The sequence below is a fragment of the Triturus cristatus genome, chromosome 11 (genome assembly GCF_964204655.1).
Source record: "Triturus cristatus chromosome 11, aTriCri1.1, whole genome shotgun sequence".
NCBI classification, from domain to species: domain Eukaryota; kingdom Metazoa; phylum Chordata; class Amphibia; order Caudata; family Salamandridae; genus Triturus; species Triturus cristatus.
Genome location: NC_140594.1, coordinates 1174774094 through 1174798553, shown reverse-complemented (window position 1 = coordinate 1174798553; position 24460 = coordinate 1174774094). Strand labels below are relative to the sequence as shown.

The following is a 24460-nucleotide window of genomic DNA, read 5'->3' as shown; positions in this document are numbered from 1 at the left end:
TTCTTTTGCAGCAAGCATACCCGCCTCGCAACAGCGTGATTATCAGCAACCCCAACAATATCAGAGAAACTCGCAAAGGTTCGAGTCTTCTCAACAGCGTTTTCCTGTAGGTCCTAATCAGTGTGCGTATTGCAAAGAAGAGGGTCACTTCAAGAATAGTTGCCCGACTTTATTACAGCGCACAAATGGTGTTTCTGGTATGAGAGGTCGAGGTGTTCAACAAGATCCGCGAGGTCGAGGACGTGGTATGTCTCAGATTGCGCGTTCCTTGTTTTGATCAACAGAATGGTGCATCTGGTAGGACGGCTCAGTACTATGCGGATGAATATTACGTTGAAGGTGAGAATATGGAAGGTAACGATTGCTAGGACAGCCCCCTCTTCATCTGTCAAGCGCAGTTCGGCTCCTTGGTTCTCTAAGTCACTTGCTCTGGCACGGCATAACTGTAAGTTAGCCGAAAGACTCTGGCGGAAGCAATATGACCAAGAAGCCAAGTCTGCCTATAAACTATCTATTAAATCTTACCACTCTGACATTCTTGAGGCCAAAAAGAACTATTTTGCAAATAGAATTGAGTCTGCGTCAAATTCCAGTAAAGAAATTTTTATCATTGTTAAAGAGTTTATCTCTCCCAAATCCAGCATAGTCCAGCATAAGTTCTCCGAATCTTGGGTAAAGGAGCTGGCCATTTTCTTTAATACGAAAATCAAATTGATTCTAGAATCTTTTCCACCAGCTGCCCCAAGTGCTTCATTGCATGACTCCACTCTGATGACTTTACCTCCTGATTCCTGCCCCATTCTATCGGTGTTTCCTCCTTTATTGGAATCTAATTCTCTGGATCTTTTACTCAGGATTAAATCTGGCTCTCCGCTCGATCCGTGCCCGGCGAGCTTTTTAGCCAGGACTGCCAAGATTCTGAACTCCTTAATTTTTCCTGTTTTGAACCTATCTTTGTCCAGCGGCATTGTTCCGCCAGCCTGGAAGAAGGCAATGGTCGTTCCCCTTCTTAAAAAACCAGGCCTTGACCCAGAGATACATGCTAACTATAGGCCCATTTCTCTCCTGCCCAGCTTGGCTAAGATCGTCGAGAAGCACGTCCACTCTGTGCTTTCTTCCTTCCTTGAAGATCATGGGTTACTCCACTCTACCCAATCTGGCTTCCACTCCAACTTGAGCACTGAGACCGCTCTTTTGGAAGTTAATGAAGCCATTAAGGAAGTTCTCGACTCAGGCGGACGAGTAATGCTGGTGATGTTGGATCTGTCGGCGGCCTTCGACACCGTCCCGCATGAGGCCCTCTTGAGAAGACTTCACGAGATCGGTCTCAGAGGGACGGTGTTGAGCTGGCTGAGATCTTACCTAGCGGGTCGTCGACAAGTGGTCTGGGCCCCCCCGTACTCCGCCGAGGTGCCACCTATGAATGTCGGAGTCCCACAAGGGTCGGTGCTGAGCCCGACCCTTTTTAACATCTTAATGACTCCATTGGCGGTACTGGCGGAGTCGATGGGTGCCCAGATCATATCATACGCTGACGACACCCAGCTCCTCTTCACCTGCAAGAAGGGCATGGAGTTTGACGGGGATAGCATCAGTGGTTGCCTTGGGGCTGTCTTCAACTGGTTTCAGAGGAGCAGCCTCAAGTGCAACCCTGATAAATCCGAGGTGCTCTTCTTCGGCTGTCAGGCAGAACCGCCCTGGCAGGAATGGTGGCCGGTTTGCATGTCCCCCCCTTCCTCTTCCTCTTTGGTCGCTAAAAACCTTGGGGTCAAAATCGATAACACCCTGGCTCTGAAAACACAGATCACAGGTCTCACGGGTACCTGTTTTGGTCTGCTTAAAATGATGCGTAAATTCCTTCCTTTGCTCCCTTTAGCCCACAGGAAGCTGACAGTACAAGCTCTGATCTGTTCTAGGCTTGACTATTCAAATGTCCTCTACCTGGGTTTGCTGGATTATCTCTTGCATAAACTCCAGGTTGTACATAATTCTGCGGCAAGAGCCATCTTCGGCCTACCCCGGCATGCCAGATCATCTGAGTTGCTTTCCTCCCTTCACTGGCTTCCTATCAAGAAGCGAATCACATTCAAAGCTCTTACACTGGCCCATAAGGCACTCCATTCGGTGGGGGCCTCCTACATTCAGAAACGGCTTTCTTTCTACAAACCCACCAGATCTCTCCGGTCGGAAAATCTTGGCCTGGCAATGGTGCCTCCCATTAGGAAAGTCAGTATAGGTGGACGTTCCTTTAAATATCTCGCCCCCAAACTATGGAACTCCCTTCCTGTTGATCTCCGCCGCATTCACAACCTGTTTGCCTTTAGAAAGGCCTTGAAAACCTGGCTTTTTAATCAGTAATTCTGTTATGTTTCTGTTGTCTTTTCCCTTCTCTCAGTAATGGGTCAGAAAGCGCCGGGACACTCCTTGGAGTAGCCGTGCGCTATATAAGTTACCCATTAACATAACATAACAGACAAAGGGAGGGAGTCGTTTCAGTTCCAGTAGATCAGAGTGGACCTTATGTTGAAGTGATTGCATCAGGTGTGTCAGAGCCTTTTCTGTTGGATACTGGTGCTGCGAAGAGTTCTATCATGCACTCTAAACTCCCTAGCGCACCTTTGTCTGGCACAACGAATGTTTCAATAGGTTTTTCTGGTGCGCCGGTTAGAAATCCGATTTCTAGTCCTTTGTCTCTTTCTGTCGGTCCTTGTGAATTCGAAGCACCCCTCATTCTGACGACAGGTTGTGGTGAGAACTTGTTGGGATTGGACTTGTTGAAGAGATTGCATGCGACGCTTTATTGTTCTCCTTCAGGAGTACAGCTTACATTGGGAAAGAGAGTGATCTCTCCGATGTATTTGGCTAAAGACCAACTTCCAGCTGAATTGTCTTCTCTTCCTGATTCTCTTTGGGCTACTGGTCCTAATGATGTGGGTCTTTTGGAGATTCCGCCATATGTTGTGACATTGAAGGCGAATGCTAGATTGCCACGCATTCCACAGTATCGTATCTCAAGTGATGGTGAAAGAGCACTCTTGGCGATCATCTCTGATATGATTGAGAAAGGTGTGATTGAGGAAACGAGAGGTAATGTGTGCAATAGTCCGGTTATGCCTGTTCTGAAAAGAACGGATTCTTCTCAGCCTCCTGTATATAGGTTTGTGATCGATCTTCGCGAGGTGAATAAGATCGTTGTTCCACAATTCCCTGTTGTGCCTGATATCACCGCTTTACTGACTTTGATTCCGGCTACAGCCACGTGGTTGTCGGTGATTGATTTGAAGAATGCTTTCTTCAGCATCCCAATTGCCGTGGAGAGTAGAGATATTTTTGGCTTCTCTTTAGGAGGCCGAAGTTTCCGGTTTAAACGCGCTCCTCAAGGCTATTGTGAGAGTCCATCGATCTATAGTCAAGCCTTGAAGACGGAACTTGATTTGTTTGTTTTACCTGATGGTGCTGCCCTTATTCAGTATGTTGATGATCTTTTAGTTGCTGCTGACAATGAAGAGGCTTGTAGAGAGGCTACTCTGTCGTTGTTACGTCACTTGTCTGATTTCCATCATAAGGTTTCTCTTTCGAAGTTGCAGTATTGCCGACAAGAAGTTACCTACTTAGGCCACCTCTTATCGAAGGAGGGAAGAAGATTGACCCCAGAAAGAATTCAAGTGATTGCGAAAATGAGTGTGCCTACGACACAGAGAGAAGTGCGTGCGTTTCTAGGTATTACCTCGTTCTGTAGACAGTGGATTCCTAATTTTTCGTTGCTTCCAAAACCTTTGATAGCTCTTACTGTTAAGGATACTCCGAATCTTATTCCTTGGACTGACAAATGTCAGAAGAGTTTTTCAAAATTGCGTGATGCGCTGTGTTCGGCTCCTGTTCGGCTCCTGTGTTGGGTACTCCCGATTACAGTAAACCCTTCACATTGTATGTCCACGAGAGAGAGGGATGTGCATTGTCAGTTTTGACTCAACAGTTTGGCGATAAGCAACGTCCATGTGCTTATTTTTCGTCGACTTTGGATCCGGTAGCTAGAGCGTTGCCGAGTTGCTTGAGAGCTACAGCGGCTGCGGCTGTTTCAATCCGACAGTCTGCTGGTTTGGTGATGGACAATACACTGATTGTGATGGTTCCACATGCAGTGGATACCTTGTTGAACCGTACCAAGACACAGCACTTAACTAGTGCTCGGTTGTCAGGTTACGAATTGACCTTGTTAGCAAGTCCTGTACATATAAAGAGATTCAACACGTTGAATCCAGCCACGTTGTTGCCGATCTCAACTGAGACAGATGATACCGAACAGCATGATTGTTTTCTTAGGACTGAGGAAGAAACGAAAGGGACCTTAGGGACACTCCTCTTGCTGAATGTGATGGTACTTTATGGGTTGATGGTTCGTGCTTCAAGCTTCCGAATGGTATTACGACTGCGGCATATGCGGTTACGACTTTGCATACGATTGTTGAAGCTGCTCGTATCCCACATAATTCAGCACAAGCGGCAGAGTTGATTGCATTGACAAGAGCGTGTGTGTTGTCGAAAGGGAAAAGAGTGACTGTGTACACTGACAGCCAGTATGCGTTCAGTGTTGCTCTTAGCTTTGGACGATTGTGGAGAGAACGTGGGTTTCTGACTTCGCATGGGACCAAGATCCAACATGGTCAATTGGTGAATGAACTTCTTGAATCTCTTACTCTACCGTTGCAAGTTGCGATCGTGAAATGCAGTGCGCATAAGAAAGTCACGGATGATGTTGGTCGTGGTAATGCGTTTGCAGATGAAGTCGCGAAAGAGACTGCGAGAGATGTGATGAGTCGAATGTATGTTGCGGGTTCGGCGAGATGGGTTCCAGATAGAAGTATGTGTGAAGATACGATTGAGAGTGTGAAATCCATCCAAGCTGAAGCTACAGAAAAAGAGTTGAATGAATGGAGAGAAAGCAAGGGTAAATTAAACTCGAATGGTTGTTGGGTTGAGTTGTCAGAGCATCAGCGATGGTTGTTGCCTGATGCGTATGTACTTCCAGTGGTTATGATGGCACATGGAATGGCCCACATCAGTGTGAAAGGGATTTGTAAGTTGTTGGCCCCAGTATGGCAAAATGCTGGAATTCCTAAGTGTGCAGAGAATTTGGTCAAGAACTGTATGGTTTGTTTGATGTACAATCCTGGTAAGGGAACTCCAACTCCAGCTGGTCATTTTGCTCCTCCCACGTATCCGTTTGAGGCTTTGCAGCTAGATCTCATCCACATGGAGCGGTGCAACAACCTAAAGTATGTCTTAGTGGTTGTTTGCTCTTTTTCTAGATGGGTGGAAGCCTACCCTTTGAAGGACAATACTGCCTTGTCCACAGCTAAAGCCCTTATTAAGGAATTTTTCCCTAGGTATGGGTTACCGAGAATGGTCTGGAGTGACAATGGGATCGAATTTGTGGGTCAAGTGATGAAGAGAGTGTGTAATGGGTTAGGAATCCGGCAGAAGTTCCACGCTGCCAATCATCCCCAGTCAGCTGGTCTAGTTGAGTGCTACAATGGCACGTTTAAATTGAAATTGGCCAAAATTCAAGCGAGCTCTGGTCTACAATGGCCTGGTGCTTTGCCGTTAGCCCTTCATTCCACAAGAATGACTGTGCATTCGCGAATGGGTCTGAGTCCTTATGAGGTTGTGTTTGGTCGCCCGGCAAATATTTGGGGAGTGCCGCGGCCGACAAAATTTAGTGAGATAGAACACCCTGTATTGCTTGACTACCTGTACGAATTGACGGCTAAATTGCGTGTTCTGCATCAACAGGTTCATGATACTTTGCCACAGGTTTCTGAAGATCCAGGGCACACCATTGAACCTGGCGCGTGGGTGCTCGTGAAGAATTTTCAGCGAACCAAGAACGAGCAGCCCTGCTGGACAGGACCGTACCTAGTGTTATTGTCTACCCGTTCTGCGGTACGAGTGCACGGTAAAAAGAACTGGATTCACGGCATACATTGTAAGAGGGCCCCTTTGCCTCTGCCGTACGACCGGTGGGTCCAAAAAGGACTTCCTGATTCTGAGACTGAGACCGTGCCTCGTTTTCTGCCTTTCAGCGATGCCCGTTTGATTGGAACAAACACTGAGCCAGAAAGTGATAATCTTCTTCAAGAAGCTGTGCCTCCATCGAACCGTTTGAACACTGTTAAACCTGAGCTACTTTTCCGAGAACAGACATTGCCTGGCAAAGAGCGTTATAATTTGCGACCAAGAGTCGCGGGACAAATAACAAATTAAGTTCCTTCTTTGCTATTTTTTTTTAAGGTCAGCTCCCCTCCGAGAAACTATTTTTGATTTTTGTTTTTCAAACCACCATCCGGGTTCAGCTGTAGGGTCGCGGTGCCAAGTCCTTTGAGTGCAAGCCGAAGACGTTAGGTCGACGGTTTTGGTTGGTCTAAGGGCGTTCCCTGGACCAACAGGCGCATTCCTTAGCACGGAACACCCATCCGCCGTGAGCAGCACGGTTAGAGGATGGAGTTTTTCGGGATGGAGAGACCTACTAAAAGAATGAGCTCCAAGAACGAAATGTGTATAATAATGAGTAGAAAACGTTTTTTAATATTATGTCTGTTTATACTGTTTAGTTTAATGATGTTTTTAATCGGATATGTGACATTCTCTATTCAAGTAACATTTATGCCCACTGCACAACCCATGCCTCCTCCTAGTGTTTCTTCGCATTCTTTTCACTCTCTGCCCGAACATGAGTCCATTAGGAGAATGGAATTCGCTAATAATTCCTTTGTTCAGCTTCTGCACCAACACCAGCTAGTAGTGAACACAACTAATTGTTGGGTGTGTGGCCTTATGCCCCATACTACCGATAAAGGTATTCCTTACCTGGTCCTGCCATTTAGCTACAATGGTTCTGTGTGGGCATACAGAACAATGTTCATTTATGCCCGTGAAGTCAACCCCCTACGTTCTGAGAAGGATAATCCGGAGAATAGTGCTCTGGTCAAGGGAGCAGTCGACCTGATTAGAGGAATAGGTTCTTAGGAGACTATCCCGAGAGATGAGACGCTAGCGTATATTGGATGGAACGTTACTGGATATGGAGCTAGTCTGAGTGGGAACCAGCGAGCGAAGAGATCCTCCCCGATTTGGATAGTACCCCATCAGGGTCATTACTGTCTGCAAGGTAATGGCAAGAATCCTAGAGCTCAGTTAGAGAAGAGTGTCTGCATTGAGACATATGTTTTTGCATCCGAGACTTCCCCACCGTTTCTAGCAGCTAAGGGTACCTACTTCATTTGCCATGACAGAGCATATACATGGTTGCCCCCTGATTTCTCGGGCACATGTTTTGTCTCGTTCTTGTTACCCCCTACATTTACAGCTGCGGCAGATTACCACAAGATGAGAGTCGTTAGAGGTGTCTTCAGAAAGGAAGATACCGCAGGACAAGAATTGGGAGATTTCTCGAAGGGTTTTCTGCCGTTTTGGGGACCTATGGTTAACAGCAGGAACATACGGCAATTGACGAGAGTAGTTGAGTCCACCATAGTCGAGACTGCCGGTGCCCTTAGTAACTTGACTGCTGAGCTCCAGTCGGATCGCCTTATGACTCTTCAGAACAGAGTTGCGTTAGATGTCATACTTGCAGATAGAGGAGGGGTCTGTAAATTGATCCAATCACGCTGTTGTGTTTTCATTCCAGACAACGCTCCGACAGTTTTCCAAGCCATCTCCAAGCTACATAAGCTCTCCGAGTCCGTACATGTGGACGAAGGAGATTGGTCGTTAATGGGATGGTTCTGGGGATTGTTATCCACCTGGGGATGGAAGATTCTGATGGTCATTGGGATGGTATTAGCTATCCTTTTCCTGTTCTGTCTTTGTATACAGTGTGCTCCTGCGATCTGTGGCCTTTTTGCTACCTCGTGTTCGAGGAGACATGTCCAGAGAGAGTTACTAAGTACCAGGATGATGCTACAGCAACATCTCAATGATCTGATGAATATAGACCTGGACTCAGATTGACGTGAGTTTAGGTTATTGCCGATGTAAGGGCAAAAGGAGGGTCTGTGGTTCCGTGAATTCTGAACCCATTTAATGAAGGTTGTCGCATCGTGATGGTTTTGGTATCGGCGAACCGCGACTGACAAGTGCGGTATGCGTAAGCGTTTTCGTCATGCTACACTGATGGATTCACTGTGTATTTGACGATCTAGTCTGCACCCTTGGGTTCCATTTTGCGCATAACCGCCATTTTGTGGTTGCCCTCACATAGGCTAATGACTACAGGATGACTGTGGCCAAGCGAGCCTCTAGGGACGCATACACCTTAGCTTGAATTCGTGTTGACTCCTGTTTGACCTGAGTCAACTGACCCCGTTGCCCGAGGCTAAACTTGTTGAGCCAGTACCTTGTTAAGCAGCTGGTCAGATAGAGATCGAAGAGCAGGACATTATTGATTCTATGGCACACGCACACACCCCTCTATCTTGCTTCTCATCTGTTTCTGCTCCTTCCTTTTATGGCCTTATGGCCTAATTATTGATTTGGGTTGAGGTCTTTTATGATGGGCCCGTCCGAGCAAGAATGCTGGATTTATGCCTTGTCATTGGCGATGGGTTGGATAACTGAAAGTGGGTTTGTCGTTATGTGATGCCTCTGTAACTATCATCCTCTGATTGGTCAAATTTGTGAGTAATTGATGCTAGCCAGGAACTCGGTTTTTGGCATAAAAGACGATGCTCCGCTCTATTATGTTGAGCAGTCTCCTGAGAACATACACTGTGTTGTACTTCTAGGACCTCTGTTACTGGCTGCAGCTAATAAATTTGATCTTTGATGTCAACAGAAGAATCCCGTGTCTCTGTACTCTAAGACAGGTGAACCCGAAGACTTCGCGCGTGTCCCCTGCGCCGCTGGGTTTAAATCCCGGTTCTTCAAGGGCGGGATGAGTGTAGGACGAGGTCGAGTCACACTTTGTGCTAGTATAGCACACTGATTGCTTTGTTGACAGTCTCGTAGCGCTGTACAGAAAGCTGTTGCTCCTGCTGACCCTGCTCCTCCGCTTCCTCCCTGGTCTCCACCATACGTATATGCGTGTCTCTAGGTCCTTGCTTTATTTATTTGCAATTTTATATAGCGCGAAATCGACCCGAAGGTATTGGAGCGATTTACGTGACTTTCAGTTACATTAGACAAGGACGCATTTATTTTTCAGACACAGGGAGATTAAATGATTTCCTCGGATCAGGACGCCGAGACTAGAACGTGCGACCACAATTCCAAGGTAGACCGCGCTGGCCGTGACGCCACATCCCTCTCCAAGTACCTCTCTGGAGCAGCTATGACGTCACTATACATGTGACACCTTGAACTTGTTCTCATTTTTAAGCGACTGCGCTTTGCCTCCTGGGATATGTCAGTCCTGACTCAAAGTTACAACGCTCTTAGACACAAAAACTTTGAAACAGGCCATCTCTGGGACACCTCCGGAAACTACGGAAATTCCACCCCTCTCCCTCAGGAAACTCCCGTTGCTGATACTGTGACGGAAGCCTGGTTCCATAGTTTAAAAAATCTGCAGCTCTTGCCTATTCTGTTAAGCTATTTTGCACTGTCCGCTCCGAATATATATATATATATATATATATATATATATATATCTCCATTTCTGAACAGCGTCCCTGGTTTTCGCTGTAAAAAAAAATAAGATGACAAAAATTTAACGGACCTCGTACAATGTAATCTGATGGTCGTGTAAAGCACTCCAATGCTCTTAGGACATGTTCGAGCTATATAAAACTGACAAGAGGGAACGGCAAACCTACAAGTCCCAGAATGCAAAGTGATGTTGGCATAAAAGGGCGGACAAGTTTAAAGTGCCACATATATGACATGGGATTACTGAGTGAACTTGCCTAATATGGGCCTCAAAAATTGAGTCTGTAATTCCTCAAATATGCCCCCCCGTCAGTGCCACCAACTGCTCCAGTACCTGCCCCTTTTCACCACCTCTGACGGGCTCTTGCAGTCAAATACCAAGCATTGCAATAGCCAATAAGTCTAGCCTTTGGGACCTTATAAGTGTTTAGTTATCCTGCACAATATCCTTGGTGCAACAACATCAAGTGTTGCATGGCTAAACACTTATAAGGTCCCAAAGGCGAAACCTCTTGGCTATGCCAATGCTTGTTCTATGTAGACAAACTCTCTTCTGCCTCACAACAGCCACAAGCACCTACCACTCCCAGACCAGCCATATCAAACTAGCTTCCCCCTCCACCCTTACTACAGGACATGAAAAAGCAAGAACAACAACAAAAATGCCTACTCTTCAATGCAAAATCCATGAACAAACCTCATTTTAGCATCCTTGACCTACTCTCAGAAGCAAGAGGGCCTCACCTACATTACAGAAACATGGCTCAGAGAAGATTCAAACCGAAAAAAGCAGAGAGGGACCCCTTATACCCAAAGGAATGGGGTTCGAATCCTTAATTACAAAGCCACGGAAAGTGTACCTTCCGGTCCGACTGCAGACGTTAAGGCCCAATTGATGAAGGGCGTAGTCCTAGCGGTTTGAATTTTAATGAAAGAATTTTAAGACCTACTAGGAGCAATTCCGATATTGTCAACTGATTCCTAATTATATGCATCATTAAACGGATGACAATAAGAGTGTTTATTGTGAGGGGCTTGTACATAAGACGGTGGCAGACTCCACATTACTGTTGGAAGAGCTTTTATAAAAGAGGCATCTACAAGAAAGTTTTTAATATGACCTTGGATAATTCTCTTATACAAGATTGATCCTCTACAATAGAGTTGAATCAGGCGTAATAGAAGGAACTAAATCAGTCCACTTCATCGTGTTTACCTCAGGCAGTGGGTAACAACTGAACATATTACACAAGGTACACGATCTAACACAGACGTCAAATAGGTGTTGTGGCAATCGTATGTTGGGTCTTGAAAAAGATGGTTTAATTGTACTGTGGCCATTGAAAAGCGCTGATGCTTGAGTACACTATCCATTTAGTGACTGGAACTTCAGATATTGAATTGGGTGCAACTTATCGGGTTCCGGGTCCAACTTTCAAATACGGATGTGTGGTTTTTATGACAAACTGTACTGTCTTTTCTTTTTGTGTATTCCCTACAACATATTGTGTTGTTTTTTAATATATAGGTTGTTTTGATTGTATACCTTGTTTCTTTAGAGTAATGTGTATAGTCAATTTGATTGTTTCCTCTTAGTCACATCCAGTAATAACTTGATCCATTCATGTATGAACTTGAAATCAAAACAAATCTTTTTATGACGTGTTTTTAACGTACAATTGATTTAGACATGTTTATATCCCTCCTGATTTCCACATTATTAATCAAAATCATATTGGCCTAATTATGGGAGGCCTAGCTGTCATCCATTAAAAAGAAATACTACAAAAAATTCAAAGTCTCGCCATTAACGACTTTGAATCATTGATTAGATGCCAGCCCTTTCCATTCATGACCTATTCCTTTCTCTAAATATATAGACTACCACGCAGCAATGCCAACTTTAAGGTCAACCCAAACCTATACATTCTAGGAGACCTCAACATACAGTTTGACAAGAAGAATCTAACAACCACAGCTATCACAACCAACCTTAAATCCTTCAACCTACAACAAATTGTGCCTGGCCCAACTAACTGCACAGTACATACACTAAATGACCTATTTGCATCAGACAACTCCACTGTAAGTTGGAGTGACCAGAGCATCATCACCTTCAAAATCCTCACACCTATCAATAACAGCACTTCAAAGACCACAAACTCCAACAACAAACACATACAGATGATGGATAAAAAAACTAGACATCCAGCAACTTAAAAACCACCTTGAAAAAACCCCAATAAACTTGAGGCCTAAGGACATACATACCTTCTATAACTTGATCTCCACTTCCTTATACAAACTAATGCCAGCAAAAAACACTTCCAAAGTTGACAACAAAAAACACCAGATATGTTAATGGCAACAAAAGAATGCAAACTCTACATACATCAGCTCAAATGGAGAAAATCAGATGAAACAGACAAAAGCACGCTACTGCACTAAAACAGCCTACAAAATAGATCCGAATCACAAAAAAGACACAACTATTACACGTGCATAACTGAAGTAGACTGCCTTTAAAAAGAACTCCATAAAATTCTAACAGAATTTCGTAATCCAGAGTGTCTAAACACAGGATCACAAGTCTTCTGTGACAAATTCTCCAAACAATTAAGCTAAAAAATTACAAAGATTGAAAATCACCTGGAGAACACAGACCCCACCGGAATGCGTGACCTAACCACCACAGAAAGGGACACCAACAACCACCCATCAAAGCATACCTTCAATACTCTGTTACAAAAAGATTTCCTCAACATTATCATTGCAGCCAGACCATCAGAATAGCCATCACTCAGTATTCGAGTACCTAGTTGCATTTAATAAGTGATAACTTTCAATTGGGAGCAAGTGAGAATGTTGAGTTTGGTGTCTAAAGAATTGTAGTTTAAAACAACCTTTATTTGCAAAGTTGGATTTTATGACACAATTATGAAAATGCCACTTTTAGAAAGTGAGTTTCCAAAAGGACGCGCGCTTGCGCTCCAAACTGTCGCACTGCGGGGACAGGAATATTTCCATATTTTACACAACTATATTTCTTCTTTTTGCTGTTTACCAAAATCTTCATATTTTAAAAAAAGTAAACCAAGCTGTAATCACGAAACCTTCATCCACAGTTCATCCATACTTGCACCATCACGGTGGGAACAGCGCAATTCCAACATGATCCATTGTATTTACATATTCAAATGTCTCCTGCATGCCCTCCGGGCCTTCGACAGCGACACGTTGAAATGAATCATGCACAACAAGTTGGCTCATCAGAGATATTTATTTCTTATCACCCAATGCATTTCGGGCCACAGGGGCCCTTCGTCAGGGGTCACTGAAAAGAATGATAATGCAGACGTCTCAACCATCAAGATGAAAATAAAATAATACAAATAATACAAATACTACATGATGTAACAATAAAGTGATTTAAACTGCACACCCCAATCGTTTTACCCTCTATTAACCCTTGTTTACGATCGAAACCAGAAATTAAACGTGCTCAATGTGTCCCACCACCCCATAACCCCATTACATGCACTCAAAAGTTCAAATTAATCAAGCGCATGAAAACTAAATGCTGAATAAAAACCCAAAGTCTAGCCCGTACTGATAACATATTAACGCTAAATGAAACCCAAACTCTTGTACGTACTAACATAAACTGTCCAACATGAAACCTTTTCATACAAGCTCCCACTTAAACTGGTGCCGAATCCCTTTAGTACAATGTGGCTTATAAACTACTAAATCACCTTCGAAGCCGAAACCGGCAGCCTCTTCATAATGTGCACGTCTATTCGACTCTGCCAGCATTCAATTTAACACGAACCTTTCTGAGCGTTATTTTATAAACACGTGCACTCCAGCATTCAGGTGTGGTTTTAACCCCATGACCTGATCCAATTGAAATTCAAACGCTTAAAGAAACAGCCTACAAATATGTCAATCTGCTCCCACCACCACAATTGCACAAAATCCCCACACCTCTACGCTTCTCAACCAACCCATAATTCTACCGCTATGAACCATACATTAACATAAACACATGTCGAAAATATACAATCAAAATTGCGTGAAGGTAAACAGTATAATACAAATATGAAAAATTTATAAATAATGAAAAAACAGACACTTTGAAAAAAGAGACCTCCCATATAACTGGCTTCATTATCTTGATCCGTTATAATCCATTAACATTCCATGAGCACCATTCCGATTTTTTTGGTGTCCTCACGCTGCCTCCAGAGTGATGCATGTATACGTGGTAAGTACTTGATTCATACGAAACTTTAATCAATGGGGTGCAAACTTTCGAAGGGACAATTAATTGAATAACAAGAAAAAGATTAAAGAATGCACTCCTTCCCTTTTTAATTTATCATTGTCGTCCTGAATTGAGAAGTTCTAGTGAATTAATGCGTGCGAGCAGTCAGTGATCTGTCCCAGTGATCACTAGTCTGAAAGAGAGTTTCCAAAAGGACGCGCGCTTGCGCTCCAAACTGTCGCACTCTTGTTATTCAATCTTTTTCTCTTTATCTTTTTCTCTTTATCTTTTTCTCTTTATCTTTTTCTTGTTACTTTTAGAAAGTTGGCATTTTCTGGTCCTGTTTGGTGCATGCAGCCTTTATCCTGTGTCACATGACTAGGTGTAGGTGGCAGTGGGTCTGTGGCTCACTGTGTGGGAGCAATATACAAAGGAGGAATAGGTGTTGGCAGGATGGGATATCTCTGACTTGATGTGGGGTGGAGCTGTAACTAACTACTCTTGCACATCACCGAGGCTCTGCTTCAGCACACTCAAAGGGTTTCACACTAATCTTTGCTGTCCCCAGACAAGCTCAGGCCAGGGCAAGCAGGCAGGAAATTCTAAGCACCTTGGGTGTGGAAGGCTCTAGAAACTTCTGTTTCAAAGCTGGCACCACGAATACATCGTAGACGTTCAGAATCAATTCTTCCGTACACCTCTGGACCTGTGGAAGACTCAGAAGGGCTGCTGTGCTGCAAGAAGGAAGGACTGCTATTCAGCTGCCTTGCTGGCTGAGAAGGAAGACTGGATCTGCACCCTTCTTCCCAGGCTGAAATGCCTCCAAGGTCCAGCTGACTGACTACCTGTTTTGAGCTACAAAGACTAACAAGCTGCAGGGGCCTCTCTGTATCTGCCCTTCTGCCTTTACCAGTCTGAGCCCTGCTGGCCTCTGCTGTTGTGAGTTTCTGATTCCCAAGAGATGCCCCTCAGACCCCGGACCCTTGGTGTGGCATCAGCTGAGCTCCCCCTTCAATAAAGGAGAAATCCTGACGTTTTAGGTTCTTTGTAACAGCGAACTGGCCTATTCACGCCAAGATCTTGCAATCTTGCTACCTGTGCCGTCCGCCAATGCGAAGCTCCAGTGAACTCAACCCTTCGCGCTAAAGTGACCGGCTGACAACGCCAAAGCTTCACTTCGCACAACAGCTTGAGGTGACCGCCAACGTGAATCTCCAGCAAAGATCATCTGCGACACCCAAGAGCATTTTCGTGCTAAAGCGATGACCATCCACGGCTCTCCCCCTGCTCTTTGTGGCCCTCCACTTTGAACACAATACTTTGCACTGGAGTTTAGAGGGTAACTCTTTCAGCTGGATGGCCCTGGTCCCCTTATCCGTGGCGCTTTGTGCTTTTAGGCGCTATACTCATCTTAAATCTTTGAAATTGCATATCTTCGGTTCTATTATTCCTGTCGTTTTGGTGTCAAATAATGAATTACATTTTACTCTAGCTTTCTGAATTTGTGTGGGATTTTCTTGTATTGTGTTTTCACCTTGGTACTCTTTGAAATGCTGCATAGATACTTTCCACATTACCTCTGAGTTAAGCCTGACTGCATTTGTGGCAACCTACCAGATGGTTAAGCACATGTTAATTTTGGTTTTTCTTGTGTTTTACCTTGACAGGAATTGAGTTTGGTGGCTGAGTAGGTTTCACCCCCCACTCAACCAGTAACCCATTTTCTACAGTATTTTAGTTCAGATCATTGCAAAAATGAAATTCCGTGTGCCACTGGATGCCCCTAAGGACACCAGTGGTGCAGTACCCTGAAATGGGTCTAAACGGAGATCTTTCAGCAACTCCTCTGTAATTTATGGCTGAGACCATAACTCTATATCTCTGCTTTCATGGCCCTGCTGGTCTTGTATGTGTTTACATTCTGCTGTATGAGAGTAGATCAGACCACCTTGAGATAGTGCCAATGCAGAAACAGGAACCATGCCATGTGGGATGCCCCCTCTGGACAAAGAGAGCAGAGGAGGAGGCAGGAGACCACATCCGCAGACAGACTTAAGTGCAACATTGCTTCCATATCACAACTGAGTGGGCATAGGAAGAGTTTGTGGTACCTGGTACTAAGAGCATACTAGGCTGGACAAATACCCTTTCCTTCATAATTCTGCAGTGCTGCCTCTGAGTGTCGGTTCTGCCAGAATCTCAACAAGGAAAGAAAGTCCTCTGTATGTGATGTACTAAGCCCTCTGTATGTGATATACAAGTCTTGGCGAACAGACTTTGGGACCACCCTAGAGAACAGAAGCTATACTGTCTTTACTGAAGGGAGTCTGCTTCGCATAGAATTAAAGAAAATTGCTTAAAGAGTGGGTTCAGTGGAGTGCGAAGGCGAGCAGGCTGCAAAAGACATAAAGGCCTCAAGACTGTGTCTAATCTATAGATCTAAACACCGCAATACCTGGCTGTAAGAGATAAGGATCCAAACAAAAAAAAATCATTTCAAGGGATGCAGAACCTAGTATGGAACTGTTTGTGGAAAATGTAACCACCAAGTCCCTTCCACCTAAAGTATCATCTATGAAAACTCACTTGCTTTTATGCTTCGATTTCACACAGCAGCAGAGGTGGCCATTTGATGCAGTAAGGGAAGAACATGGAGAAAAAGGCATGAAATATATATGCTCAATCTTGGCCCTAATTGAACACAGTGGAAGGAAAAACATGACACGGTCTTCCTCTCCATGATCCATGGAACTGACTCGAAGAATAGGGTATATGTGGAACACTGTAAAACGTGTGACAGCCGATGCAGGCAAGAGACCGGTACTTCTGCTGGGACGGGGTGGGGGAGAGTAGAGTATGGTGGTGGTCAGGCAGCTCCTACAGATGCCCACGAAGTGAGACAGACCATGAGCAAAAACAATGAAAGTGCTTCTCACAAGTTTGTGTATTTGTATAGTGTGCAACTCACCCGGCAGGGTAACCTAGCACTGAAAGCTGGAGCTGCATGGGTTGAGCCCAGGCCGGGGATAAGTGAAGAGCCAGATCTTCAGTTTCTTGTTGAATTTAAGAACTGAGGCCTTTCTGACGTGCAGCGGCAGGTTGTTCCACGCTTTAGGAGCAAGATTGGAGAACGCACGACCACCGGATCTGGTTCTGTGTATGCAGGTTGTGTGTGAGTAGGAGTCCAGCTCAGCGGAGTTGTCTAGTAGTTTGTTGAAGTCTATGCAGCTCTTGAGGTACATGGGGCCAATGTTGTGGAAGGCTTTGTACGGCTGTGTGAGGAGTATTAAAAGTTCTTGTTTGAGTCCATAAGCACAAGTTGCATGGATGACTAATATAGACTGCGAGAGTGAGATCAACTGGAAATTGCAGCCTGTTCCCGAGAAACCACTTAACAAGCTGCTTCATTCCCTATTTCCATTCTCAAGCGCAAGCACTTTAAGCAAGTTCTTGGTGAGATTAATTATGATCGATGTGCATGAAGTTAAAGATACTCCGATGTAACAAATTGGAATTTTTGGTTAAGTAAATGAAAAGATGAGTGCACTGGAGACACATGGAGATCAGTCCATAAACTCACAAGAGACTGCTGTCTAGAGTATGATACTCGGGCCGAAGTAATAGTAGGTCAGGAAGCGTTCAAGAATCTTTACATTAATTCTTTCAGCAACACAGACTTCGGTTACCTGCACATGCATATTTACATATATATTTTTTATTTTACTGCCCAGCCGCTGCAGAATATATTATTGATTAGCTTGCTACGCTATTCAAGCATTTGACTGTCTGGGAGTTGATTGATTGAAGCCATTTGTAAAGCACAAACAGTAACTTCCCATGAAGTGTCCCGGTGCTTAAGGGGAAGTGCTTCCAGTCAAACCTCTTTAGGGCAGTCCAATAGGGCACAAGGAAAAACAAGCATTGAAAATGCGATAGGTCTCGCCATTGATTAAGTTAAAGCCATTTGCTTTGCTAATGGTATTGTATAGCAAAGCAAATAGCTTTAACTTCATAAAAGGCGAGACTTATTGCATTTTTAATGCTTGTCCAAAGAGCCTCTAATTGCAAGTATGACTCGCACTTGCAAGTGGAGCTACATACAGATCAAACGGACTCTGTCTGAGGACCGATCCTTGAGGTACTCCAGTATTAATCCGTTTAAGATCGGAATTATGATGTGCTAGAGCCTCCATTTGTTTTCGATCTTGCAGAATGGATGCAAACCAATCATGAATTTTGTCAAAGATCTCTCAATTTCCATTAATTAATTTAGGAGGATAGAGTGGAAGATGGTATCAAAGGCTGCTGATGGTTCTAATAATATCAGCGCCATCAAATCTCTGTCCTCTCTAATCTAAGATTGTTTGTAACCTTTGCCAAGACCGTTTCAGGAAGATCCTATGTCACAGAGTTACAGGTTACATAGCAGTAGTCCTGGTTCTACATTGTAATAATCTTACTTGAAGTGCCAAACAACCCATTCCTACCATCCAGCTATTTATAACTTTGGGTAGTAGTATAATTTTCTCTGTAATCTTCATCATTTTAACTTCTATCCATAAAAAGCACCTGGCTATGAGAAGCAACTCCCAGTACAATTCTTTGCTGGAAGGGATGCCTCCCAGGTTCTTAGAGCAATTTGATATTTTCTTTGCCTGCAGTGTAAGACTTTCTGACTGCCTTTTCTACCCTCAGGTGAACATAGTCCAAAAGTATTCTTCCATTTAGATGCTGCCACACATTTCTGTCTAACCAATATGACAAATGTGTATGCCCATTCGAGACAAAGTATACTTCTGATAGACTTCCATTACATATTTACATATGATCACATTAATGGACAGAGACTGTTTAGTGCAGTTTCCATGGAAGAAAACTAGGCAGCAATTTGTTCCGTGGGAATATTTAAATGTGAGTTCAGTGACAGTCTGTTCCGAAGATGCAGACCACGAGCTACAGCTATGATTCCTTTCTTAGCAGCTCTTCAAAACTACCGTTTTTGTAAAGATTTTTAATTCTGAGAGCGAGTCCCAAAGGTTGACTTTTGGCTTGGGTTCGTCTGTTCTGATCTGTTGAACAGAAAAACGTAGTGCGCCGTAAATGAGCACTACAGCCTCGGCATGAGCTATACTACAAACTTAAAGGTTCCTAGTTTCTATTTACAGCATTGATTCCGCAGTTTCACTGCTTAGTTACATCGTTCAGAGGTGAAGGAAAACTGTTCTGCTTGTTTGGACCAGGCGAGATCTGTTTTCTGTCCATCTTTCTCTCACATTCATACTGTGTACAGGTCACCATGTTAGTGTGTTTCTCCTATATACTACCCTCTCAGTCTTTGGTCCTCCTAAGTAGTCTGGTCAGGAAAGTTGGCCCAAGGCGACTACGTCATGGGACCGAGACTCGAGTTACTTTCCTAGTCTTGTTTAGTTATTTGCAGTTTAGGTTTATTGTAAAATGGTCCCCTCTCTTGCGTTTTTTGATCTGGGTTGGGTGTTACTTGGCGGTATGACTGATTCAACGGTGATGTTGATATGTTAGAATGCCACTTCCCTGTTGGACTGTAGCTTGTGTGAAACTAGTTCTGACTGTGAACGTACGATGTGTAATAATAAAGCAGATGGTCATGATGGCTGCTGTTAAAGAGTCTGAAATCCCTGAATGAGTTGCCGTAAACCCCTGAAATAGGTGGCAAGATAGTTCAGCATTGGTGGAGGTAATCAAGAAGTGCGATGGACAGCATAATGGGTTGTCAGAAAGCACTAGCTGGTTCTGGACATGTACCAGGGCAGCAAAGTATCATTGAGTGTGTCTTGGTGTACTTGGATGCCACAAAAATGATTGACCTAGAATGCGGATGTGCCACCAGTCATAGTCCATTTGAAGAGGTGGAATCTGACGATCTCTTGAACTGGAGAAAGGCTTACAATAGTCTTAAATGAGCAGTGTGTGCATTAGAGTACAGAGCCTTGTACATTTGTCTCCAAATCTTTTGAATCTGGCTTCATGGATAGTGAGTTCGTTTTGAATAGCACCTGTCTGGTGCATATACAAAAAAATGACGTTTTTTGTTACTCTGCATTCCCCATCTTAGTTTGTAATTTAGAGGGCTGGTCATTTGATGAACTAAGTAGTTATGGTCTTGAAAATAAATGTTGTGGCACAAATGTATTCGAAGTAAGCATTAATTCTCCTAAATACAGTTATCTATTTTATTTTGTTAATATTGAACTGAATATTAAAGCCAGAAAAGTGGTAACCATATTTAATGTGCATTCACAGTAATAGAAATAACATGCGATAGTCCACACAAGTACAGACAAGATCCATCATTCATGAGTGGAGTAAAAAACATATTCCTCACTCCTTCCTCTTGAAAGAGTCCGCTCACAATCATTGCAAACATTTGTGGGATTGGCAGAGAGCATCAGAAGAAGGCTTCAATAGACTTTCCTAATGCAAAACACGTTGATGGCTTTTCAGCTTTCTGAAGTGTGTTCCACAGAAGCCTTCCTCAGAGGAGCACATAATCAACCCAACTCTCTCATGTGACCGGTTGGAATCGCAGTGAACGTGGTCCTATCAATATTTCACCCTATCTTAAAATTTCATTCAGGGTTAGCCAATCAACTGATGCAATTTTTATTTAAAATCCTCAATATATCGTCCAGGAATTGATAACATGAGGAGTCTCTCAAAACATAATCACAATAGTAACCGTTAAGTTATGTTTTCATCCTGTAGACGGCAAAACCGTGAAAGGTTTGTGGTTCAGAAAAAAACATTATTCAGTGGTATTAAAAATGACCAAAAGAGGAAACCTAAATTCATTTTTCACTCCCTAATACTCTACCCTAAATTTTTAAGAATCCCTCATTGGAATGTGTTCTTCTCTAGTTATAATAGCTCCTGTTTGGGACCCTTGTGGTGCCAAATAGGAAACAACTGTGTTCGAGTCTCGACCCTAGAGAGGAGGGAGTCTGTGGTGCATTGACCGACGACGCAGTGTCCATGGGCCTGCTAGTCAGCAGTTTACACCAACTGAGCCAGGGTAGTCTCCACCATCCGAGAAGAGCACCCCCTTACTCTGAGTAGAAGGGATGAACTCTGTGGCCCACGAGGCATGTGCCACTTCTGTCTGTAGCCGAGTACCTGCCGCCAAACTCTGAATCAGGGTTCAAATGTTCTGCTTGAGTTAAGAGGTTACTGTTTGATTATTACCAGTGTGTATCCTTCCCTCTGTCTAAGCACAAGCTTTGCTTGTCTTAGTAAGATGCAGTTCCCTGCCTCTGCTAACAGCGCTTAGAGGCTGGAATGTCAGCAGGGAGTGCTGCATTCGCTTACTAACGTGAAAGAAGCCGGAGCGCTACGCATGCTAAGGTATCTGATGGATGTGGCCTTCAACTGTTTCCCATTAAAAGTCAGGTAGCCTTTTCTTAGGGTTGTCACCCCCGACCAAAATAGGTAAGGCCAATCATATTCTCCCTATGGTCCTTCTAGTAGTTCCAGCTGGCATGGTAGCATAAATACTGTTGTACCCTCTACTGTGGCCACCTTTGGCTGAGCAGCCAGCAGGTACATCACCGTTTCTTCACATTGTTCTATCTTTTACACAGGCCTATTCATTCTGTCCAACCAATCGACTTGAATTTCACAAGTGATCCCACAGGAGATGGTCCTGCCAACAAGATCGAAATTAGCATGGATTGCATCAGCGTGCACGACCTGGAGCCATGTGAGCAAATGTGGGTAAGTTCACAAGTAACACCCCGGCTTTTTATCGTAATATGGTGTTTTAATTGAAGTCTGGAATGCTGTTTTAATCCAGGGAATATTTATTTTTCAGCATTTTATCAAATGACCCCAGTCTGTAGTGCATTATAAAATTGACCAAGTGTAGTGAAGTTTTTCTTCTACCATGTGTTTAGATGGAGTCTGTTCCTCGCCTTTAAAAATGGACATGCGGGTACAGGGTGTTATTACTGTATGCAGTCTGCCGTCACCTATCCACTGTTCCACCCACACCGAATTACCTTTAAAAATGAGCATGCGGGTGCAGGGAATATAGTTACTATATGCTGCCTACCTTCACATACCCACTGTTCCACCCACACCACATTACCTCAGTGGCTTTTTCCAAGAGAGCCAGGACATGTGTTATGGTGTTTACTTGTATGTGCACAGCTTAGGTGCAGATCTCCTTCCCCCCCTTTTGTGTCTCCAAAGAGCACCAACTTTCTTATTACAGTAATAAGTGACCAGAACAGCTGGACGTACTTGCAGATTATATGAAGACCAAGTGTCAAGCAGGTGTTTGGGGATGGGAGGATGCTGGTTCCCAACTAGCTATTTCAAGCCTATGGTTTAGGCAAGGGGTATGAGGTGGTGCATCGTGTGTGTCTGGTGAGTAGTTGCCGCTGCCTATCTTCTTCCTCCATCATAGACTTCGGCAGCTCAGTGTCTGGTTGCTACAATTCTGCTGCCTTTCTTCGTCCTTTGTGCTCTAGATGGCTCTGGCAGTTCCTAGATTTCCTGCTAGTTCTGGTTATTTGCATGCTAATTCCTTTTGTCTTTGAACCCATGTGCTACCTAAACTGGATGGATGGATGTTGCAATTACATTGATGAGAACCCAACATGCTTTACAATCAAATCATTGAAATCGTCCTCTTGATTATACAGCAAATATGGTTCGCTCAGTACTGGAATGAATGGCCACAAAAGTTCAGCCCCTGAAGTAATTTGAAAAAGAGCCTAGTTGCTCCTGGCCATCTTTTCTCCCTCCTTGAAGACTTTGGGTGTGCTCTTTTCCCCTGCGCAGTCTGGGCTTGTAGGGCTCGCCACTTTTCCCAGATGACCCCCAGGGCCATTCTCACCACTTTGCAGTTGCCCTTGTTCCTCTTAACTCCATCCGCAGAAATATGGAATTTGTCAGCCACAAGGACTTCATCTTGGTTCTGGTCATGAGTAATTCCCATCCGCCCGGCAAGGTATGTCGTGCACTGGCCTTTGAGAATCCTGGCATGCTGACTTCGCTTTTGGCTTCAAGTTTATTCTGGTTTTATAGATATGGATGCAAATTTCAGATATTCATTGATAGCCATAAATGTGGAATATTCCTGACTATGGGGGGGATCCCGAACACAAATTCCTGATTAAGGATCTGCTGGTAGGAGCAATGAGATCTGGCATTATTTTCAAATGCAGTAACGACCTCTAAAGCCTATGCAGATAATTTTTTCCACAAGCTACTTTTAGCATATAAGACTGCATTATAGCACCACCATTTCTGAAAGTCCATATAAAGAGGTTTAATGTGAGAAGTGTAAAATTTAAAACAAAGTGAAACATAACCTGAAGGGCAAAACGAAAGAATTTGTAGAGAATGTGCACTTCTTCTTTAGAGAGACCACTTTCCCAGCATGTCTTGTGCTGGCAGTTGTTTGAGCTCCTCTGTTTTTCTTTTTTTTGTTTGTTGAACTGTTAAGGGGTTTTTTCAGTCTATTTTGAGTTTCTTTTCAAAATGCAAAATATTGTTGCACCACTCAACCTCTTCAGCGACTTTTATTTTACATCCTTTTTATTCAACATTTTGTATATACAATCACAGTAAATCTTGTGCAAATGTAGACATATAGTGCGATCAAACAGTTGCAGTATCCTGTACACTGTCCATCTTTCTAACTTATCATACTTCTCAAAGTCCACACGTAGCATGTTACATTTAGCATTTTCCATTAATTACTCAGTGCAACTCAAGGGAACTAGCGTGATCCATTTGTCAGTCCAATGAATCGTAATTGTGTACATACAGATAACATAGTGCTGGTCTACTAGCAGAGTAGATGGAAAGGGAGGTTTGAGGGAAAGATGAAAGTGAGGGGAGAGGGGGATCCCAGGGCGCGCATCCGGCTCAGTCGGTCTATGAAAAGTCATGTTATCCCTACGTGGCTAGAGTAGCGTTGGGGGGGGGTGGGGGGGACAGTATTTCTGTTTATTGGGCCGCGGAGGGGGCAGGCATGTCCTTAGAGTGCGTGCTAATGTACTGTTGCAAGGGGCCCTAGAAGTCCCTAGGTCTGGATTGGGTGGGCTTCAGGTCCCAGAAGACTGCAAGTTGTTTCTGGCAAAATGCTGCGTCTCTCAGCCACAAAGCTTTTTGGGGGCTTGCTTCCTACCCCATGTCATGGCAATACGTCTTTTGGCAAGTAGCAGGAGCATCGCACAAAGCCGTCTATCCCCTGTCGGGATATCTTTCACGCACCCCAGTAGCGCCGTCATGGGAGACCTGTCTATTGGCGTGTCCATCGTATCCTCCATGGCGTCCAGCACATCACCCCAATATGTGTGAATCTGGAGACATTCCAATGCTAAATGCCGAAAGTTTGCATCGGGGACCCTACATCTTGAACAACGCGCCTCCGCTGCCATTCCTAGTCTCATTAACCATTCAGGGGTTCTGTGCGTGCAGTGCAAAAAGTTAAAAAGTATGAGGTGCAGCCGATAATTCGGGGAAAGGGGGCGTGCTTGCGTACAGCAGTACGTCCATTGTTCC

The 24460-nt window shown here is 44.1% G+C and overlaps 1 protein-coding gene across 3 annotated transcripts in view; it reads left to right on the top strand.

Annotated features, from left to right (window-relative positions):
- Window positions 1-24460, top strand: part of TP63 (tumor protein p63) — a 546450-nt gene that overhangs the window by 114136 nt on the left and 407854 nt on the right. For all 3 annotated transcript variants that reach the window (XM_085635888.1, XM_085635887.1, XM_085635889.1), the window contains one exon: window positions 21526-21658. In XM_085635888.1, coding sequence (XP_085492014.1) covers window positions 21526-21658 — 133 coding nt within the window. The remainder of the gene's footprint in view (window positions 1-21525; window positions 21659-24460) is intronic.